Raw genomic sequence first — 17,726 nt, forward strand, 5'->3', positions numbered from 1 at the left:
GTTTTCCGTCAGTCGATCTTGAGCATTGCTCAAAATATCTTTACTCTGTAAGCTTGATAATATATTATTTACAAACACAAACAAAGTATCAAAATGAGGCGGTTATCATTACTATTTGTGTTCATTGCGGCTTTTGTATACGTGAAAGCGGGCGACGAAGAATATTTACGTAAGTTTACTTTTCATTTCTTTCCTTAATCAAATATCCCTTATTGTCTTTATTCATAAAAAAAAAGTCTTAAATGAATTAATGGTTGCTATTAAAAGAATATTCATTAGATTATATTGTTAAATTTCACTATTATTCATGCCAAAACTTGGACACGAATATATATTTTGATTTTTGATTCACAACATAAAATAATATATTTTTTTTAATTATAGACGAACTATTCTAAGCTTAACATTAAAAATTATTATATGGGCGTTAAGAATTTAATAGTATTATGTCCTACTGTTGTACCTAATACTGCAAATACCTATTAATTATTGGAAAGTATATACGAAACACCAATGAGCTTACAGTGAAGCTACTAAATTTCGCTGCTACAACACTGAAACAGTAATTTTTCGTCTTACATTAAATTGTCTTTTACATTGTAATTATTATGACGGATACTCACGATATATATTTTATTAATTTGATGTATGTATTTCGAATTCATGCAATTGGATCGAAATATGGGCATCAAATTCAAATTCAAATATTTTTATTCAAAATAGGATTTAGAATCAATTATTGAATGTCAAAAACTACCACCCATTCAAAGTTGACTGCCTCACACCTGAGAAGAACGGACGCAAGAAACACAACGTGCTTCTTTTTTTATAAAAAATATGGATAACAATGATAACATAATATAACATAATAACATTTATAATTAAAAAGCCTATGGGGTGTCCGCTTGATTCTCAGTCTGTGGTCATTAAGAAAATCATTTATGTTATAATGACCTTTCCCACACAAACATTTTTTTAACAATTCTTTTAAATTTCGTAACACATTTGTTTTGTAAATTTTCTGGGATCATATTTTAAAGCATATACATCAAATTAATAAAATATATATAGTGAGTACCCGTCATAATAATTACAATGTTAAAGTTTCGCGATGAATAAAACTTTGAAAATATATAATAGCCTTTTAATTGATTTTTATATTTATATAACTTGATAAAAATATTTGAACCTAAATGTCGTCATTTCAAGCCTTGAACTTAGCCTACCGAACAAGCCAATTGTAAATTATTTTCATAATTTTTGCATAGCTAATATTATTTTATGAGAAAGGTGTCTATGTTGCTTAGTGATACGCCCTACCAATCACAACGCAATGCAGCTCAGGAGTCTTATTGAACCCATAATTATGAGCGGCATCGCATTTGCGTTCGGTACTATGATACATAAGCGGCCTTACAAATAACTTGGGATAAAGTTATACCTGAGAACAAACCAAGAATGTTTAAAAATAGATATTTTGCTTACGATTGGTTTATTGGGCGTGTGTTTTCCACGTTTATTTGTAAGGCTGCTTGACATTCGGAAAACTTGAGAATTATCATTGTATTGAAAGTGTTGTCAGCGATATAGTCAACATTTTTCATTATCATCAGCCGGAAGACGTCCACTGCTCGACAAAGTCCTCCCCCAAAGATTTCCATGACTATTGGTCCTGCGCTGTCCTCATCCTACGTATTCCGGCGATCTTGACAAGATCGTGGGTCCATCTTTTTGTGGGCCTACCAACACATTTTGCATATTCTTGGTTTATTCTCAAGTATAACTTTATAAATTAACTAGTTACGACGCATTTCAAACGAAAATGCATGCTTGTACATAAATAATAAGAAATAAGACTCCGCTGTGGTACCCACATAGGATGAACGAATCGAGAGTTACTGTAGAGTCTGTGGGAAATAGATAGGTATTTATTTTTTATGACAGTAAGGGACGAGACGAGCAGGACGTATAGCTGATGGTAATTCATACGGCCTTCCCATTACAATGCAGTACCGCTCAGGATTCTTGAGAAACCCAAAACTGAGCGGCACTACAATTGCGCTCGCCACCTTGAGACATACGATGTTAAGTCTCATTTGCTCAGTAATTTAGTGAAATAGCTAGTGAGCTACGGCGCCCTTCACACCGAAACCCAACAACGCTTACACATTGCTGCAGCAATCTGCTTCACGGCAGAAATTGGCGCTGTTGTGGTACCCAATATCATAATAATCCAGGCGGCATTCTCTACAAAGGAGCCTCCCACAGTTATAATCAAATAACCAATATTGTCAGTAAATACTTGTATTTTTACCATAGTAAAATATTTTGTTTGATTTCTAATTCCTAAATAGGAATAATATACATTTACTCTTCACTAGCTGATACCCGCGACTTCGTCCGCGTACAAAAAATATGACTGAGCACGTAGTTCTTAAAAAAAATCGTTGTTTCTTGAAACTTTAAATCAAATGAAGATATTATATACGTTACGTTACGATATATAATATATACGTTATTCAAAAGAATTCTTAAAAAACGTTTGTGTGGTAAAGGTTACTATAACATAAATGACTTTCTTAATGAGACCACTGATTGGGAATTGAGTGACCGCCCTCAGGCTATTAAATAATAAGTTTAATTGTACAATATTGCTTTGTAAACATATTTTCTTCGATGGAAAAAAAAAGCCCGCTGAGTTTGTTGCGCCCGTTCTTCTCAGGTCTGAGGCATTCATTATGGAATGTGCGGTAGTTTTTGACTTTCAATAAGTGATGTCACATCCTATTTTAAATTTGAAAATAACTTTCGAGTTTTATCTAGTAGTTTTTCCGCGATGAAAACCTCTATTATCTATACTAATATTATAAAGCTGCAGTGTTTGTTTGTTTGTTTGAACGCGCTAATCTCTGGTACTACTGGTCCGATTTGAATGATTCTTTCAGTGTTGGGTAGTCCATTTATCGAGGAATGAGGCTATGATTTTTATTTCTAAATTAGGGATCCGTAATAAAATTGCTATTTTGTAACACAAGGTGTAAAATCGAAAACCTATTTTTGTGTGCGCTGCAAAAACTATTGACAATAGAACAAAATGATGTACAGGCTATAATATAGGCAATATTTTATTAGTTATAAAACTATCGCGTGAATTATACTTTATATGGCAAAACAACGTTTGCCGGGTCAGCTAGTTATCTTTATATAGGTAAACACAATAAGTTTGCACTGGCCATTATCATGATTGCATCGATTAGCATCGAGAAAAATGACATGTACGTCATCAATACCAATTAATAAGATAAATATTAGTAAATACAAATAATGATTCGCATAGTGTGTGTTTTTATAAGCATTCTGTATTATTACAACAAACAATATATTCAATATTATATTGTGTTATGTGATGTTTAATCAAAATATAACGAAGCTAAGCACGTCAGACTACAATAAACTTAATTGAATTTTACTAGATAATTCAAAGTTTATTTTCCACCACTGGGAGGCTCCTTTGTACAGTATATTAGCGCCGATTTCTGCCGTGAAGCAGTAACGTGTAAGCATTATTGTGTTTCGGTCTGAAGGGCGTCGTAGCTGGTGAAACTACTGGGCAAACGAGACTTAACTTATCTTATGTCTCAAGGAGATATAAAATGTTAAATCTGGTATTTAAAATATTCGCTTACTATTTAAATAAAACACTTTTAATTAAAACGCGTGTAATTGTACTGTCCTTAGATTAGATTTTGGCGAAAAGATAAATTTTTATTATTATTTTAGTTTAACCGACGTTTCAAGACCTTTCCAGATCTAGAAAAATCTTTCGAATACAATAACAATACAGATACAACTACACGCGTTTGATTTAAATGTGTTACACTCGCGTTTGTTAAAGAAAATACTATATTTCCTTACTATTCAAAAATACACACGTGATTGTTGAAGTTTTCACTTCCGGGACAGTCCGGGAGTGCCGCCAGATATTTTATTCTTTCACTACCCGCGTTATATGAATGCTTTTAAATCCCCCTTGGTTCATATTTAAATGACACTCGCGTCAATAAAATAAAATAAATACCTAATACACAAAATAATTATGATAATTGTAGATCCTGCTAATTATTGCGTACCCTATAACCATACGATACTAAAGGGTAAAAGGTTATAGCAACTCCGCCGTACGTCTGTCTGTAAAGGGGCTGTATCTAATAGCTCAAATTTTGACCGAATGTGCACTACTTTTTTTTACGCTCCGACAAAGGAAAGGGGCTATCTTCTGGTATAACGACGGGAGGGAGGTGAATATTCATGCATTTGCATACCAACGCAGCCTAAGTCTACGTTGGTTATGTGGGACTCACGTAAAACCTAAGTGCCGACCCACTTAACACCATCTGAGGTTGGCTTTGGGCAAGTGCCCTCTAAGCCTTCATCGAAGGCGAACTTCTTTTGGGGAGAGAGAGGCAGCACTCCCTATGGAGTATCCGCTGGGATATTTTTCCGCTGGAATATGTGCACTACTGTCGCTTAACAACTCAAAATCAACAAACAATAAAAAATAGATAAGAAATTTTGCATACGATTTTAGCGCCCTCTATTGTTCCTCTTTTGTAAAACAAAAGTATCTAAAATGTACATAGTACGTGATCCTTAACTACGTTGGTACGGAGCCCGTCTTTTGGGATTCCGACTCGCACTGCACCATTTTTTTTTACGATCAATCTCAATAAAACTTTTGACATTAGAACTGTATACTCGATCAAATTATATAACCTTAGGTAATTAATCTTCTTTGGCCTAACAAAGCAAAAATCCTTAAAATAGTTTACTCCTCGTGCTATTCTACGTTTGTAGAAAGAACTATATTGTAAAAATCTTACAACGATGGCTTTGACAATTAATTATTAAATTACGAATACGGCTGCACGGGCTTGAACCCTTTGCCTATCCTAATAATGAACGATGAAACCAAAAAAAATAACGAATGTCGCAAATGACAGATAATTTTAGAAACCAACTTCACCCTGTTACAGTGATGCGCGCGCATCTTAAAATTTCACTCTAATAATTTTTTCATAAGGCGCTTAAAAAAGTATAACTTCAAAAATATTTGAAGCGCAGGTTTATTTTAAAATCTTTTTAATAAAAACCTTACCAAGAACCGCATATTTTGGAATATTCCAACTTCGTCGCTTGATCTCAAACTGGTTCAGTTTATCATAATATAATACTAGGAAGTGTAGACATGATTTACTTTTCATCAGTAACCTATTCACGGACCGAAGATGCCGACCACAGATCACGTATTTTCGCAGAACATTTAACACGTCAACTTATGAATAAACATAGAGTGTTGCATTTGTTTATATCTAATAAAGTGATATTGGAAGGGAATGATATATTGACAATTTGACTGGTTAGTTTTTGAGGTCGTCTCTGATTGGTCTGTTTCTTGTATTTATAAAATAAATAATGAAAATAAAAGTTTAGTCATTATTTTTTAGTTATGCTTGGAGAATTGTATACACTCTCCAATGTTATATAATATATATTTTATTTTATTAAAACAAATCTTATAACTATATCTACAATAGTATGAGTACATAAAATTAAAACTATCATTACGTGGAAGCGTACCTAGAATACTTTTTTTTATGGAATAGGAGGACAAACGAGCGTACGGGTCACCTGGTGTTAAGTAATCACCGCCCACATTCTCTTGCAACACCAGAGGAATCACAAGAGCGTTGCCGGCCTTTGAGGAAGGTGTACGCGCTTTTTTTGAAGGTACCCATGTCGTATCGTCCCGGAAACACCGCTAAAGGAAGCTCATTCCACAGGTTTGTAGTACGTCGAAGAAAGCTCCTTGAAAACCGCACTGTGGAGGACCGCCACACATCCAGATGGTGGGGATGATATCCTAACTTATGGCGTGTCGTGCGAAGGTGGAATTCGGCGGCAGGAATCAGGTTATACAGCACTTCGCAACACTCCCCGTGATAAATGCGGTAGAAGACACACAATGAATTGACGTCTCTACGCAACGCCACGTGATCCAGCCGTTCACAGAGCATATTGGCAGCATTTCTACGTTGGATAGCTAGGCTGATCCGTTGACCGATATAGCTACCAGCGCTTGGGTTTCCAGTAGCCTTATTGAGGCGAGAAGATAATACTTTGTACATTCTCCGCGCCTCTGGGCAAATTATTATTATTACTATTATTGTTATGCAAATTGCGTATGAAACAAATTTTACCAATCAGGACGCTCAATATATAATATACCTACATTTATTATAATATCACTATAGTGACATTATATCTGACATTATAATGTCAACCAGGCCGTTAAATTTTAAGAAATGAAGTCGATTGACAATCTACCGTTTAATAATAATATCACTAGTGAGTAGGTATAGATGTCAAATTATTAAAATATTTAGTTGTCGCTGATATTATAAGCGATTGTGTTACGCAAATATTTTGATATCTAACATACGCTTACGTATTGACGTAATAATTTTAATCTTTAATTATTAACGTATGAAACGTATAAACGTATAATGTGTAATAATAGTTTAATATAATAATATTATTATGATTAAACTTTCTCATATATCTACTCTTTCCTAGCTGATTCATTTATTTTACTGCATTTTCGGAGATAAAACCATGAAACTTTGTATTTGGGCACTTGATGAAGAAGTAATTTATAAACATTTGTTCGATTTCCAAAACTTTAACCTACATGGGGATGAAATAGAAGATTAAAATTAGCTGGGAAATACTGTTAAAGAGACTGTCCACAATAGCACAAAAGAGCGCCGACAGAAGCGAAAAAAGAACAGTTTATATGCACGGACGAGTAAAAAAATAAGGACTCCGTGTCACCTTACATAACAGTGAGGCACCAAAACAAACCGGTAAACATAGCCCCACGCATACACTTACACTAATACAAGCCGATCGGCGTCCATAATAAGATTTGCCATCGTCTGTGACAGATCAGTTTGCGTCACAATAAAATATTTTAAAAATGCCGTCGTGCGTTGTGAAAAAGCGTTAAAACAATAATATAAAAGTATTTGTGGATATATGATTATTTAAGGGAGAAATAATTTTGTAACTGGTATACCCCGTAACCGCACACACACAAGCATAAACGTGCTTCACTTGCTAATATCACGGCGCCGAGTCCTTCATTTTTACTAGTCCGTGTTTGTATGTGTATAATTTGAAAAGTATCATAAAAAAAAAAATTCTGCCCAAATCAAGTATTCCAAGCGGCCTAAAGTGGGTAAAAGCTAGTATCATATATACTAACATGAATATTATTTAATTTCAATAATGACACTAACAATATAATTTAAAAACACGACACCGAAACCGTACGACCTACTTGGTACATTGGAATTTACATGCTTCATAAAAATAAACAAACATTCGTTAAGATAAATTTTATGTCAATTTTTATGAAACACAAAAAACCAATTAAGATAAATATAAACATACAGAGTTATCCTTATACATAGTGGCCTTCTAGTTATAGGAAAGGTCTGAATATCGTAGTACAAAAAGAACGAACAAGTCTTACGAACATACTCAAGGTTAAGTAAGCCTTTAGTCCTACAGCCTTGTGTTGCAGGTTACAAAGAGGATGTAAATACTACGTAATAAGAGGCGGGATTGCCTAAGTAAAAATTGAAATTTAGTTTAGAATGAAACGTGCAGTCATTTGATTAATGTTTGCAATACTATTATTTACAGTGTTGCGATTTGCGACGAAGCATAATCGGGCTAAGTTTGAAAGCGAACAGTTGCTTCTAACGTAGTGGATTTCGGTTATCTCCGTTTTTTACAAGATTATAGCCGTCATCTGTCAATCTATCAATGACGGCACGTTTCACACAATCGAGTGAATCGCTTTTTTCTTAGAGATTTTCGCTAGACTGGCAGATTAGCCTGTATCCCAAAGAAGCTATGTAATTAAATCAAATTCAGGTCTTGGATCATTTATAAGTCGAATAAAATTGGGTATAGTACTAAACTATATTTTGAGCAATTCACGCACACACACAAAGTATAATACAAATCGGGTGTGTAAGACGTAGCTTGTCACGCACACTTAATTAATATTCCTAGCCTCATTTTATCGGTTGTCTAACAGCAAGAGATTCTATCCATCTGTATCTTATCTAATATTCCGGTGTATTTCCCTATTTTTCCTTTTGGTTACCCGAAATGCATTTCACATCTCTTTAGACCACTGAGTCCAAATATAGCACTTAAGTTGTGCTGTTGTTAAATTCCAGATTATATTTATTAATTTTTGACAATAATTAAAACTTATATTAATTGAAAAAGGTTTATTTATTTCCTTTAAAGCGATGTTTAAAACTAAAAAAAAATCACAACGGTAGTAATGTTGATGCTAATTAAGTGCGTAAGTCCAGATCATTAATTTAAATTTGAATGTAATTCCGGATTATTAAAATTATAAGAAAATATGACAAACTTTATAACAGGCAATTTATTCATTCGAATGTTGATAGTTAATAGTGTTAATAAAATGGCATCCTGACAACCTCCGGGTTCACTCAACTATTGTCATTGAAAAAACCTGCCCTCTTAAACGCAGCCTTAATTTATCGCGAATATTATGACACTGATGTTAATATTATTTCCTCGACTTTATAATAAACGTGTAATTAGCTGAACAATTGTTGCAGATGATGTTAAACAATGCAATATTAGGTATTACCGTATAATACGTAAATGAGGCAATGCATTAATTATATCATAATCCTATTTTTCTTTGTCCACGATAATTAGAAGTTGAAACAACTCAATAGAAGATTGTATCATAAAGAAGCGAAATAATACTTTTACTGCGAGGTCGCTTTTTTTAATCCAGAGCGAATTGAGGGATTCTTTAGTAGAATCCTGAACGTAGCGAGGTAGAACGTATATTCAGATACGCTATTAATTTCGAATAAGCGTCCAGTTTTACGTCGTTATTAGACCTGACTGTTTTACCATTGGGTTAGGCACTCCAAAGAGTCGAAGTTTGTTTAGTTTTGGCTGGGTACTAGAAGTAGGCTAAGGATACAGATTCTGAAAAATTCTTGGTGCCTTTTGCATTTTTCCATTGAATAAAATTACCATTGGCTTTACTATATTTCTCCCAGGATTTTACAGGTAGATAAATTATCCATCACATTTCTTCTAATACTTTCAGGAGATAATCCTATACTCTCATTGTCATTTGAAGAACTCATTTTTCAAAACCATGAATTTCTAACAATCCGTAAAAATTTAGGAAATCGCGGGGTGGGGTATTTTTTTTATTCAGCCGGCGGTGCGACTATGCGCCTTGGAACCAGCCAGTATTTATTCAATCAATATTTTCTTTTGATTTCTTTGGCGCTGAACACTAAGATTCCAAATTCAAAACATGCGCGGCAAACATAATAGCGGCGCACTTATAAAGAGGATTAAAACCTCATTACTGCCTGCTAAAAGTTTCTTATAGAAAACACCACCTTTGTGTGCACTTAAAGACGAAACAAGTTGTCCTTTTCGAAATATTTTTTTTTTAATTTCAATAAAAACTTACTGTGTCATAAAATACTCCAGTACTTATTTATATATATATATATATATATATATATTATAAACTATTCCATGACTCGGAAACGAGCATCCATATTATATTGTGTTGTATCTTGTACGATGGTGAGGAACCTGTCTAGTTTGACTCAAGACTCACGGAAAGTAGGTACTCAAGTCTTGACTAGGTCTGGCGCACCCCAGCATCAGCTCGAACCATTTGACCGCGTGCAACACATAGCTGCTTTAGTTGTCGGAGATCCAGTGCTCTGTGAACACCCAGACTTGACTTTGCGTAGAGACGTCGCTTCATTGTGTGTCTTCTGCCGCATTTATCAGGGAAGCGTTCCGAAGAGCTGTTTCACCATCGCACGACACGCCACAAATTAGGATAGCATCCCCACCATCTGGATGTCAGGTGTTCCCCTACAGTGCGGTTTTCAAGGAACTTTCTTTCACGTACATCCAAAGTATGAATTGAGCTTCCTTGTGCGGTGTTTCCAGGGCGATACGACATGGGTACCTACAAAAAAAGCGCGTACACCTTGCTAAAAGGCCGGCAACGCTCCTGTATTTCACCTGGTGTTGCTGGAGGTTAGCGATGATCACTTAACATCAGGAGACTTGACTTGTTTGTCCGTGTTTTGCCGGAGCGTGCATGATATGTCTCCTTTTGACATTTAAATAATCGATCTGCGGAACATAGTTTTTCGATCCATCGATGGAATGAGATATTGTTTATTTTTAGCTTGGTATTTGGCGGATAAGCGTTTTGTTAATTATACCAGTGGGAGGCTCCTTTGCACAGGATGCCGGCTAGATTAAAGGTACCACAGCGGCGCCTATTTCTGCCGTAAAGCAGTAATGTGTAAGCATTATTGTGTTTCGGTCTGAAGGGCGCCGTAGCTACTGAAATTACTGTGCAAATGAGACTTAACATCATATGTCTCAAGGTGCAACCTTCGCACGACAATCCACAAGTTAGGATATCATCCCCACCATCTGGATGGGTGGCGGTCCTCCACAGTGCGGTTTTCAAGGAGCTTTCTTCCTCGTACTACAAAGCTGTGGATTGAGCTTCATTATTTCATATGATTACTTAACACCAGGTGACCCGTACGCTCGTTTGACCTCCTATTCCATTAAATAAAAAATAAAAAAAGATTGCCAGTTTAGGATATCGATTAAATTAAGAATAAATCCATTAGGAACTTTCAAGCTAGGTAGGTGCCTTAGAGATTCCTTTAAGTTAAGATGCAATTAATCATTTCTTCTGACCTTTTTATTACACATATCTGTGGGGAGCGACTATTCACCAGGTCACTACTGGACCGTTTGTCCTCCAAAGATATAAGTATATAATATAATAGATTTAAAAACAGTAACGAGTTCACCAGTAGGAGGCTCTATTGCACACGATGCCGGCTAGATTTTGGGTACCACAACGGCGCGTATTCGTTATTGGTTCGGTCAGAAGGGCGGCGTAAATTAGTGAAATTACTGGGCAAATGAGACTTAACATCTTTTGTTTCAAGGTGACGAGCGCAATTGTAGTGCCGCTCAGAAATTTTGGGTTTTGCAAGAATGGCAGGGCGTATCAAATACCATCAGCTGGACGTCCTGCTCGTCTCATCCATTATTTTCATTAAAAAAAAAGATTTATAGATAATAATTATATTTTCAGCATCTTACATTCAGCCTTGTGATCTACAAACGCCCGAATTCAAGGAATGCGTGAGGAAGCAACTAGTCAATAGTCTTCCATTATTCGCAAAGGGAATCCCAGAGATGGGCGTTCCCTCCATCGATCCAACAGAGTTGGATAATATCGATATCGATGGAAGCGGACTCAAGTTATCATTCAAGAAACCTAAGCTGCACGGTCTTAGTCATGCAAGTCTCACTGAATTAGCGTAAGTATTATGTATTTAAGTATTAAGTATTAGTATTATAACACTTAACATTTATATTTAGTTGTTATTTGTGCAACTGTGGTGTAATAAGAGGTATTTACACGAATGTGGGCTTATAGTGGGATAATAGTATGTAGGTATCACATAAGTGTTTTAATAACTAATTATCAACAGTTGCATACAAGACTTTATCTACACCCATAATATGAATCCTCAATAAAAGAATCTGAAACAGTAAGCTTACTGCTAACATTAAAAAAGCCAGTCCCAGTAACCATAATATCATCCAAAGGAGTGTTATTATGAAAACGGATGATATTATGCTGTACTGAATTTCATTACAACAATCGTTTGGATGATGTAATGGTTATTAGGACATTTTAATGTTAGAATCTATAATAGCAGATTTAAAGCATGGGTGTAGATAAACATGATTACAAGATGCCAAACTTATCTCTACGAGAGAGAAAGCAATAATACTGGCATCATTTCCGCGTTGGGTTTTTTTTATTTAAATTAATAAAAAAAATACTTTGTACAATACACACTTAAAAGGAAATATATATACAGGCTGTTATCGTTAAGTGTGACCAGGTGATTATTACGTATCTAATGCAGATATAAAAATGCGTGCGTACAAAGCACACATGTCAGAAGTGAAACCTGCATTGTGCATGAACCTCTAAACTGCATATGAAGTCCTGGTACATGTTGCTAGGATTTCAACCGCTAAGAAAGTCATTTCTATCACCGCCACCATATTTATGTTTTATGTAGTAATACGTCGTGAATTATTAACATACATAAGACAATCTCTTCTTTAACTATGATCGCCTGGTACCAAAACACTGTATGATACTTCATAATCTCATTTTCTCCCACGTTAAATTTTATGAATTTATGTGCCTGTCTCACAGACAGTATAAATACTGTCTCGCTTTTTCGTTTCATCGATTTTCAAATCGCAACGATGCGAAAGAAGTTTTCACTTCAAAAAACATTTAACTTATATCAACGTTCGTTACCAAATCTGTAAGATAACATCAAAAACTTTAAAAATCAAACGAGAGGTACCCAAAAATTATATACTAAACAGTGCCATACATTTAGTATGAGATTATCAGAAGGGTTTCCTTATTTTAAAAGGTTATTTTAGCTTAATACAGGTATTAAAGGAAACTGGTTCTTAAACTAACAAAGCCATAGATCTTAAGCCGTAATTTACCTTTCATTCAATCAACTCAAATATAAAGAAGTATATATTACGCTACGGAACCCATCATGGGCGAGTCCGACTCGCACTTGGCCACTTTTTTTGGTGTTTTCCTGAGTTATTGTATATCATTGAAAACCTTTGGTAAAATACACTTAGTAAGTCTGATCACATGGATAGCAAGGCCGATTTGTAAGTTTAAATTGGGTGCCGATTTTGAACACAAGATTGAATGTCACGTGCGGTATATGATTTATCTTTTTGGGAAAATTCGGCGGTGAGACAGGTTGTTGAAGGGAGATAAATGTTTATTAACTTTCTGGTATCGTCCTTTCAATGTCTCCATCCATCATATTATCTATTAGTATCCACTTTAGCATTACATAGCCAAGTCTGGCATTTTTTATTATTTATTCTTTATAACTTTATCTAATTGGTTGATTACCAGTTACGCGACAATGAAGTTGTTTCCTCGTATTAATGTGATTAATGTAATACTTATGATTATGAAACAATAAAACACTTCACACGAGTCTAAAGTTTTATTTTTGAAGTAAATCTTCTTTAGAATCGTTGTGATTAGAAACTCGATGAAACGAAAAATCGAGACGATAGAGACACAAACAGACAAATGTAGAGGATTCAGCCGGCAAGAGAATGAGACAGAAAGTTCAACTAGTAAAGTATATAAAACAAATATTGATTCTCCAACATCTTGCCATATTTCATGTGGTGGCTGAGTTCTGAAACCTTCAAGTTTTACGACGTTGGGTAGAGTTAGCAACTAAGACCAAAAGAATAAAAAAACTGTTGCTGTAGTTATTTCATTTATGGAATAGAGTGTAAATGAGCTTGTATAATAGACAAGGATCACTGCCGTCCAAAGAGGATGTAAATACTACGTAAGTAGAGGCCCGCCTCTCTGCAATACAATGCGGAATTGAAATTTAGTTTAGTATGAAACGTGCAGTCATTTGACATAAGTTTGAAATAGTAGTAACTACGATAAGGCGATTGACAACGAAGTATAATCCGGCTAAGTTTGAAAGCGAATAGTTTCTTAAAACGTAATGGATCTCCTTTTTTTACAAGATTATAGCCGTCATCTGTCAATCTGTGAATGACTGCACGTTTCATAGAATCGAGTGAATCGCTTTTTTCTTAGAGAGTTTCGCTAGGCTGCTGCCGCCATTCTAAAAAACCACATAATTATTATCAGGTTATATCAATTCGCATTAGAATCACGGAAAAACATTTATTTTGACATTTATTTCCGTGTTTAACAAATTATCCTCTCAAGAAAGATCCTTACACCAAACCATATTTAGAAGTAGGTTTCCGAAAAGATTATCATACAAAAATTGATCACTTAAATTCTGTTAAACAATTTTCTGCGAATCATGAACAAATAATGGATACGACAATTACCAGCGTAATAGCAAAAATGCTCACAATGCAGTGCGGCCTTTTAGGATATAAAGGTTATAGAAAAACCTGATGCCATATTTACAATGACGTTCTATACATATGGACATATTATTCGCAGTCTGATAACGGAATGGCAAAAGTGTGCTTAAAGCCAATGTAAACACACTTTTCTCCTTAGTCGTGTGTCAACTGTGTGTCAATCAACAAGCCTAAGTGTGCTATAAAAAGTGCGTAAATAATAAATTAACGACCTAAAAAAAAGATGGTGTGACTTATCATCGGTTGATGATTTTATTATATAAGATTGATATGCAAAAAGCGGAATTAATTTAATAAATCGAATATTTTTTCATTAAATATGGTACAATATTATTGACAAGTCTCCAGAAAAGACCCGTTTGTCAGAATGGGACAGATGAAAGGACACAATCAGAAATGTATAGTGGCATGTGCCATATTTCGGCTTTGATTTTGTATGAGGTGCATTGTCTATATGTATAGAATGTCATTGCATATTTGTTATAAGAAAGCTGTTTCACTCCGTTTTGCCTTCGCTAATGAAATGAATTATCATATGTAATGAAATGTCATTGACTGAATTATTTGTATCGCGAATTATATACATATTTCTAAATAAAACAATATAGGATCCTGATAAGTTATCACTATAAATGATATACTAAAACCTTCTTCGAAATACGCTGCGTCTAATGGTATAAGTATTATTCTGATCGGTTCAGTAGTTTTCGCAGTATAACCGAAGGAAACGAACTGCTGTCCGTATATTACTATTAGTATAGATATTTGAGACGTTGATGTTTTCAAACATTGCTTTCCTATTTTTATTTTATTGTTCATCAGTTTCTTATTCGTCAGACTGTTAACATTATATAATATAATACTAGCTGACCCGACAGACGTTCTTCTGTTCCTAATTAAAAAAAAACTCTTCGGGTGGAATATCCTAAAATTCTTAGGAACAGAATAATTCAGCGAAAGGAATACTCCTACCAAATTTTAAATCTCTACGCCTTATGGTTCCAGAGATATCGTGATGAGTCAATTTATAGGTCCTGTGTTCGAATCCCGGTAGGTGCAAACATTTATATGATGAATATGGATGTTTGTTTCCGAGTCATGGATGTTTATATGTATTTATGTATGTTTATATGTATTAATGTATGTTTTAGTAAGTATATTGTATTAAATATATCGTTGTCTTACAACCCATAACTCAGACTATAAATGCCTAATTTGGGGCAAGATAATTTGTGTAAAAGTGTGTCAATATTATTATTATTACAGGTGGAAATCTCTTACATAATATATAGATAATGCTAAGTTACTATTGTGAATATTCATATTTAAGAGTAACTGTTCATCTTCTTGCCAGTTCCTTGTATAAATTGAACTTGAAGGCTATGTGAAAAAATTATAAGTGTTTAAATTGTAAGCAAATTATTAATAAATAGTAGATTTTTATAGAAAACCGAAAAAAAAATGGAAAATATATATGCCTTACAGACGAGACGATAGATGAAAATTATATAAATTCACAAAAATTTTAAGATGGAATTACTTTATCAAATCAATGTATTTTCATCGGTCATCGATAAATCTACGAAGTTTGAACGAAATCTGGCCGTTAAAAGTAGGTCAAAATCGCGGCGAAATGTCGGTTACAAACAAAAATACATACAGGTGAAGCTAATAAAAAGCGTGAAAAAATTACATTTTATGGTTGACAATAAATAGCATTCGTTAGAAGCTGACTATTAATAAATATAGTGTTTCAAATGTGCATGTCATTTCAATGGAAGTGCCTAAATGCGTCACCGGAGCAACTGATTTTGCGCAGGGGAGGGGGTGCCATCCAGTTGATCGCATTGTGAATAATTTGCTTCATTCGAGGTTTGCATCTTTACTATGAAATGTAACACGAAATAATCCATAAATTCTAAAGAGTTTTTTATTTATTTACTAGCTGACCCAGCAAACGTTGTATTGCCGATATTAAAATCGCGATACAACAGTAACTGTTGATCGTAGATGGATGACAATTTAAAGTTGTATGTATTTTTTAATGCTGACTCACAATCAAACAAATTAAAAAAAATGCCAAAAAAATTTGGCGTGGACCACCCTTAACATTTAGGGGGATGAAAAATAGATGTTGTCCGATTCTCAGACCTACCCAATATGCACTCAAAATTACAGAAGAATCGGTCAAGCCGTTTCGAAGTTCGAGTTTTTTATTTATTTACTAGCTGACCCAGAAAACGTTGTATTGCCGATATTAAAATCGCGATACAACAGTAACTGTTGATCGTAGATGGATGACAATTTAAAGTTGTATGTATTTTTTAATGCTGACTCACAATCAAACAAATTAAAAAAAATGCCAAAAAAATTTGGCGTGGACCACCCTTAACATTTAGGGGGATGAAAAATAGATGTTGTCCGATTCTCAGACCTACCCAATATGCACTCAAAATTACAGAAGAATCGGTCAAGCCGTTCCGAAGGAGTTTAACTACAAACACCGCGACATGAGAATTTTATATATTAGATTTATAAAAATTCCGCCAACAAGGTATACACTAATATAAACACAGTATAATACAAAAACAATTGATATGGTAAGTGATGCCTCAATTCAATTAAATTATGCCACGAAATAAAATAAGGACTGTAATATTTTATATATCTAAGAATACAATATTAATATAAATTAACACAAAATAGATTGAGGTCATGCCTCCCTTGATTTAATATATTTTTTTTTGTGTAAGTTGTGATCAAATATGTCGACTTCATCGTTTTAAACTGTGAAGCAAAGAAGGTTCAATTGAACCCTTGCGCCACGTGTCAAGAAATGTTTATTCTCTCCGTCCAATCGAACAGACTGAACACAGATTGAAATGGACAGACAAACGTACATTTCGTACCTACTCTCAGAACATGATTTGTTATGTCAACGGTGATTCGCTTACGATATTGTTAAAACATCACATTGTTCTTAATAATATTTGAAAATGCTTATAATTTCGAGGATTCTGTTTAAAACAATGAATGCCCTTTGTTTAAAAATTACGTGTATTGTAATAAAATTTATAATATTTTATGTTCAGATAAATATCAGTAGAGTGATAAATATACAGAGTTGATATTTATTTGTCATTTTGATAAATAAACGCTGGAAAAATTAAATATTTCCACGTCTGTGTTTATAATGTTAATCGTTTATTTTCCGGGTCCAAGGATTATTAAAATACTATTTATAAGACGCGTAAATTTGTACATTAATCGTATGGTCAAAAATATCTTTATTGAGCGAAGCTGAGCGGAACTACCACCGCGGTGACTCCGATTAATTTTTGTGTTAAATTGTTTCTCGGCCATTTCTGGACCGATTTTAAAAATTTTTGAACTCATAGAAAGCTTTCGAAATTTTCTAGGTTATTGTGGAGACAGAATTTTGAATTCAATAATTATAATTAAAAACAAACATGATTTACAAATTGTTCTAAATTAACACGCTCTTTATATTTATTTAAAAATTG

General features: G+C 34.2%; 1 protein-coding gene across 1 annotated transcript in view; it reads left to right on the forward strand.

The window, feature by feature from the left end:
* Positions 1-17,726, forward strand: part of LOC126970666 (circadian clock-controlled protein daywake-like) — a 22,689-nt gene continuing 4,963 nt past the window's right edge. The window contains exons 1-2 of the mRNA XM_050816754.1: positions 1-169; positions 11,294-11,522. Of these exons, the coding sequence (XP_050672711.1) occupies positions 94-169; positions 11,294-11,522 (305 nt within the window). The 5' untranslated portion in view covers positions 1-93. The remainder of the gene's footprint in view (positions 170-11,293; positions 11,523-17,726) is intronic.

This window comes from Leptidea sinapis, chromosome 21, assembly GCF_905404315.1.
Source record: "Leptidea sinapis chromosome 21, ilLepSina1.1, whole genome shotgun sequence".
In the NCBI taxonomy this organism is placed as follows: Eukaryota; Metazoa; Arthropoda; class Insecta; order Lepidoptera; family Pieridae; genus Leptidea; species Leptidea sinapis.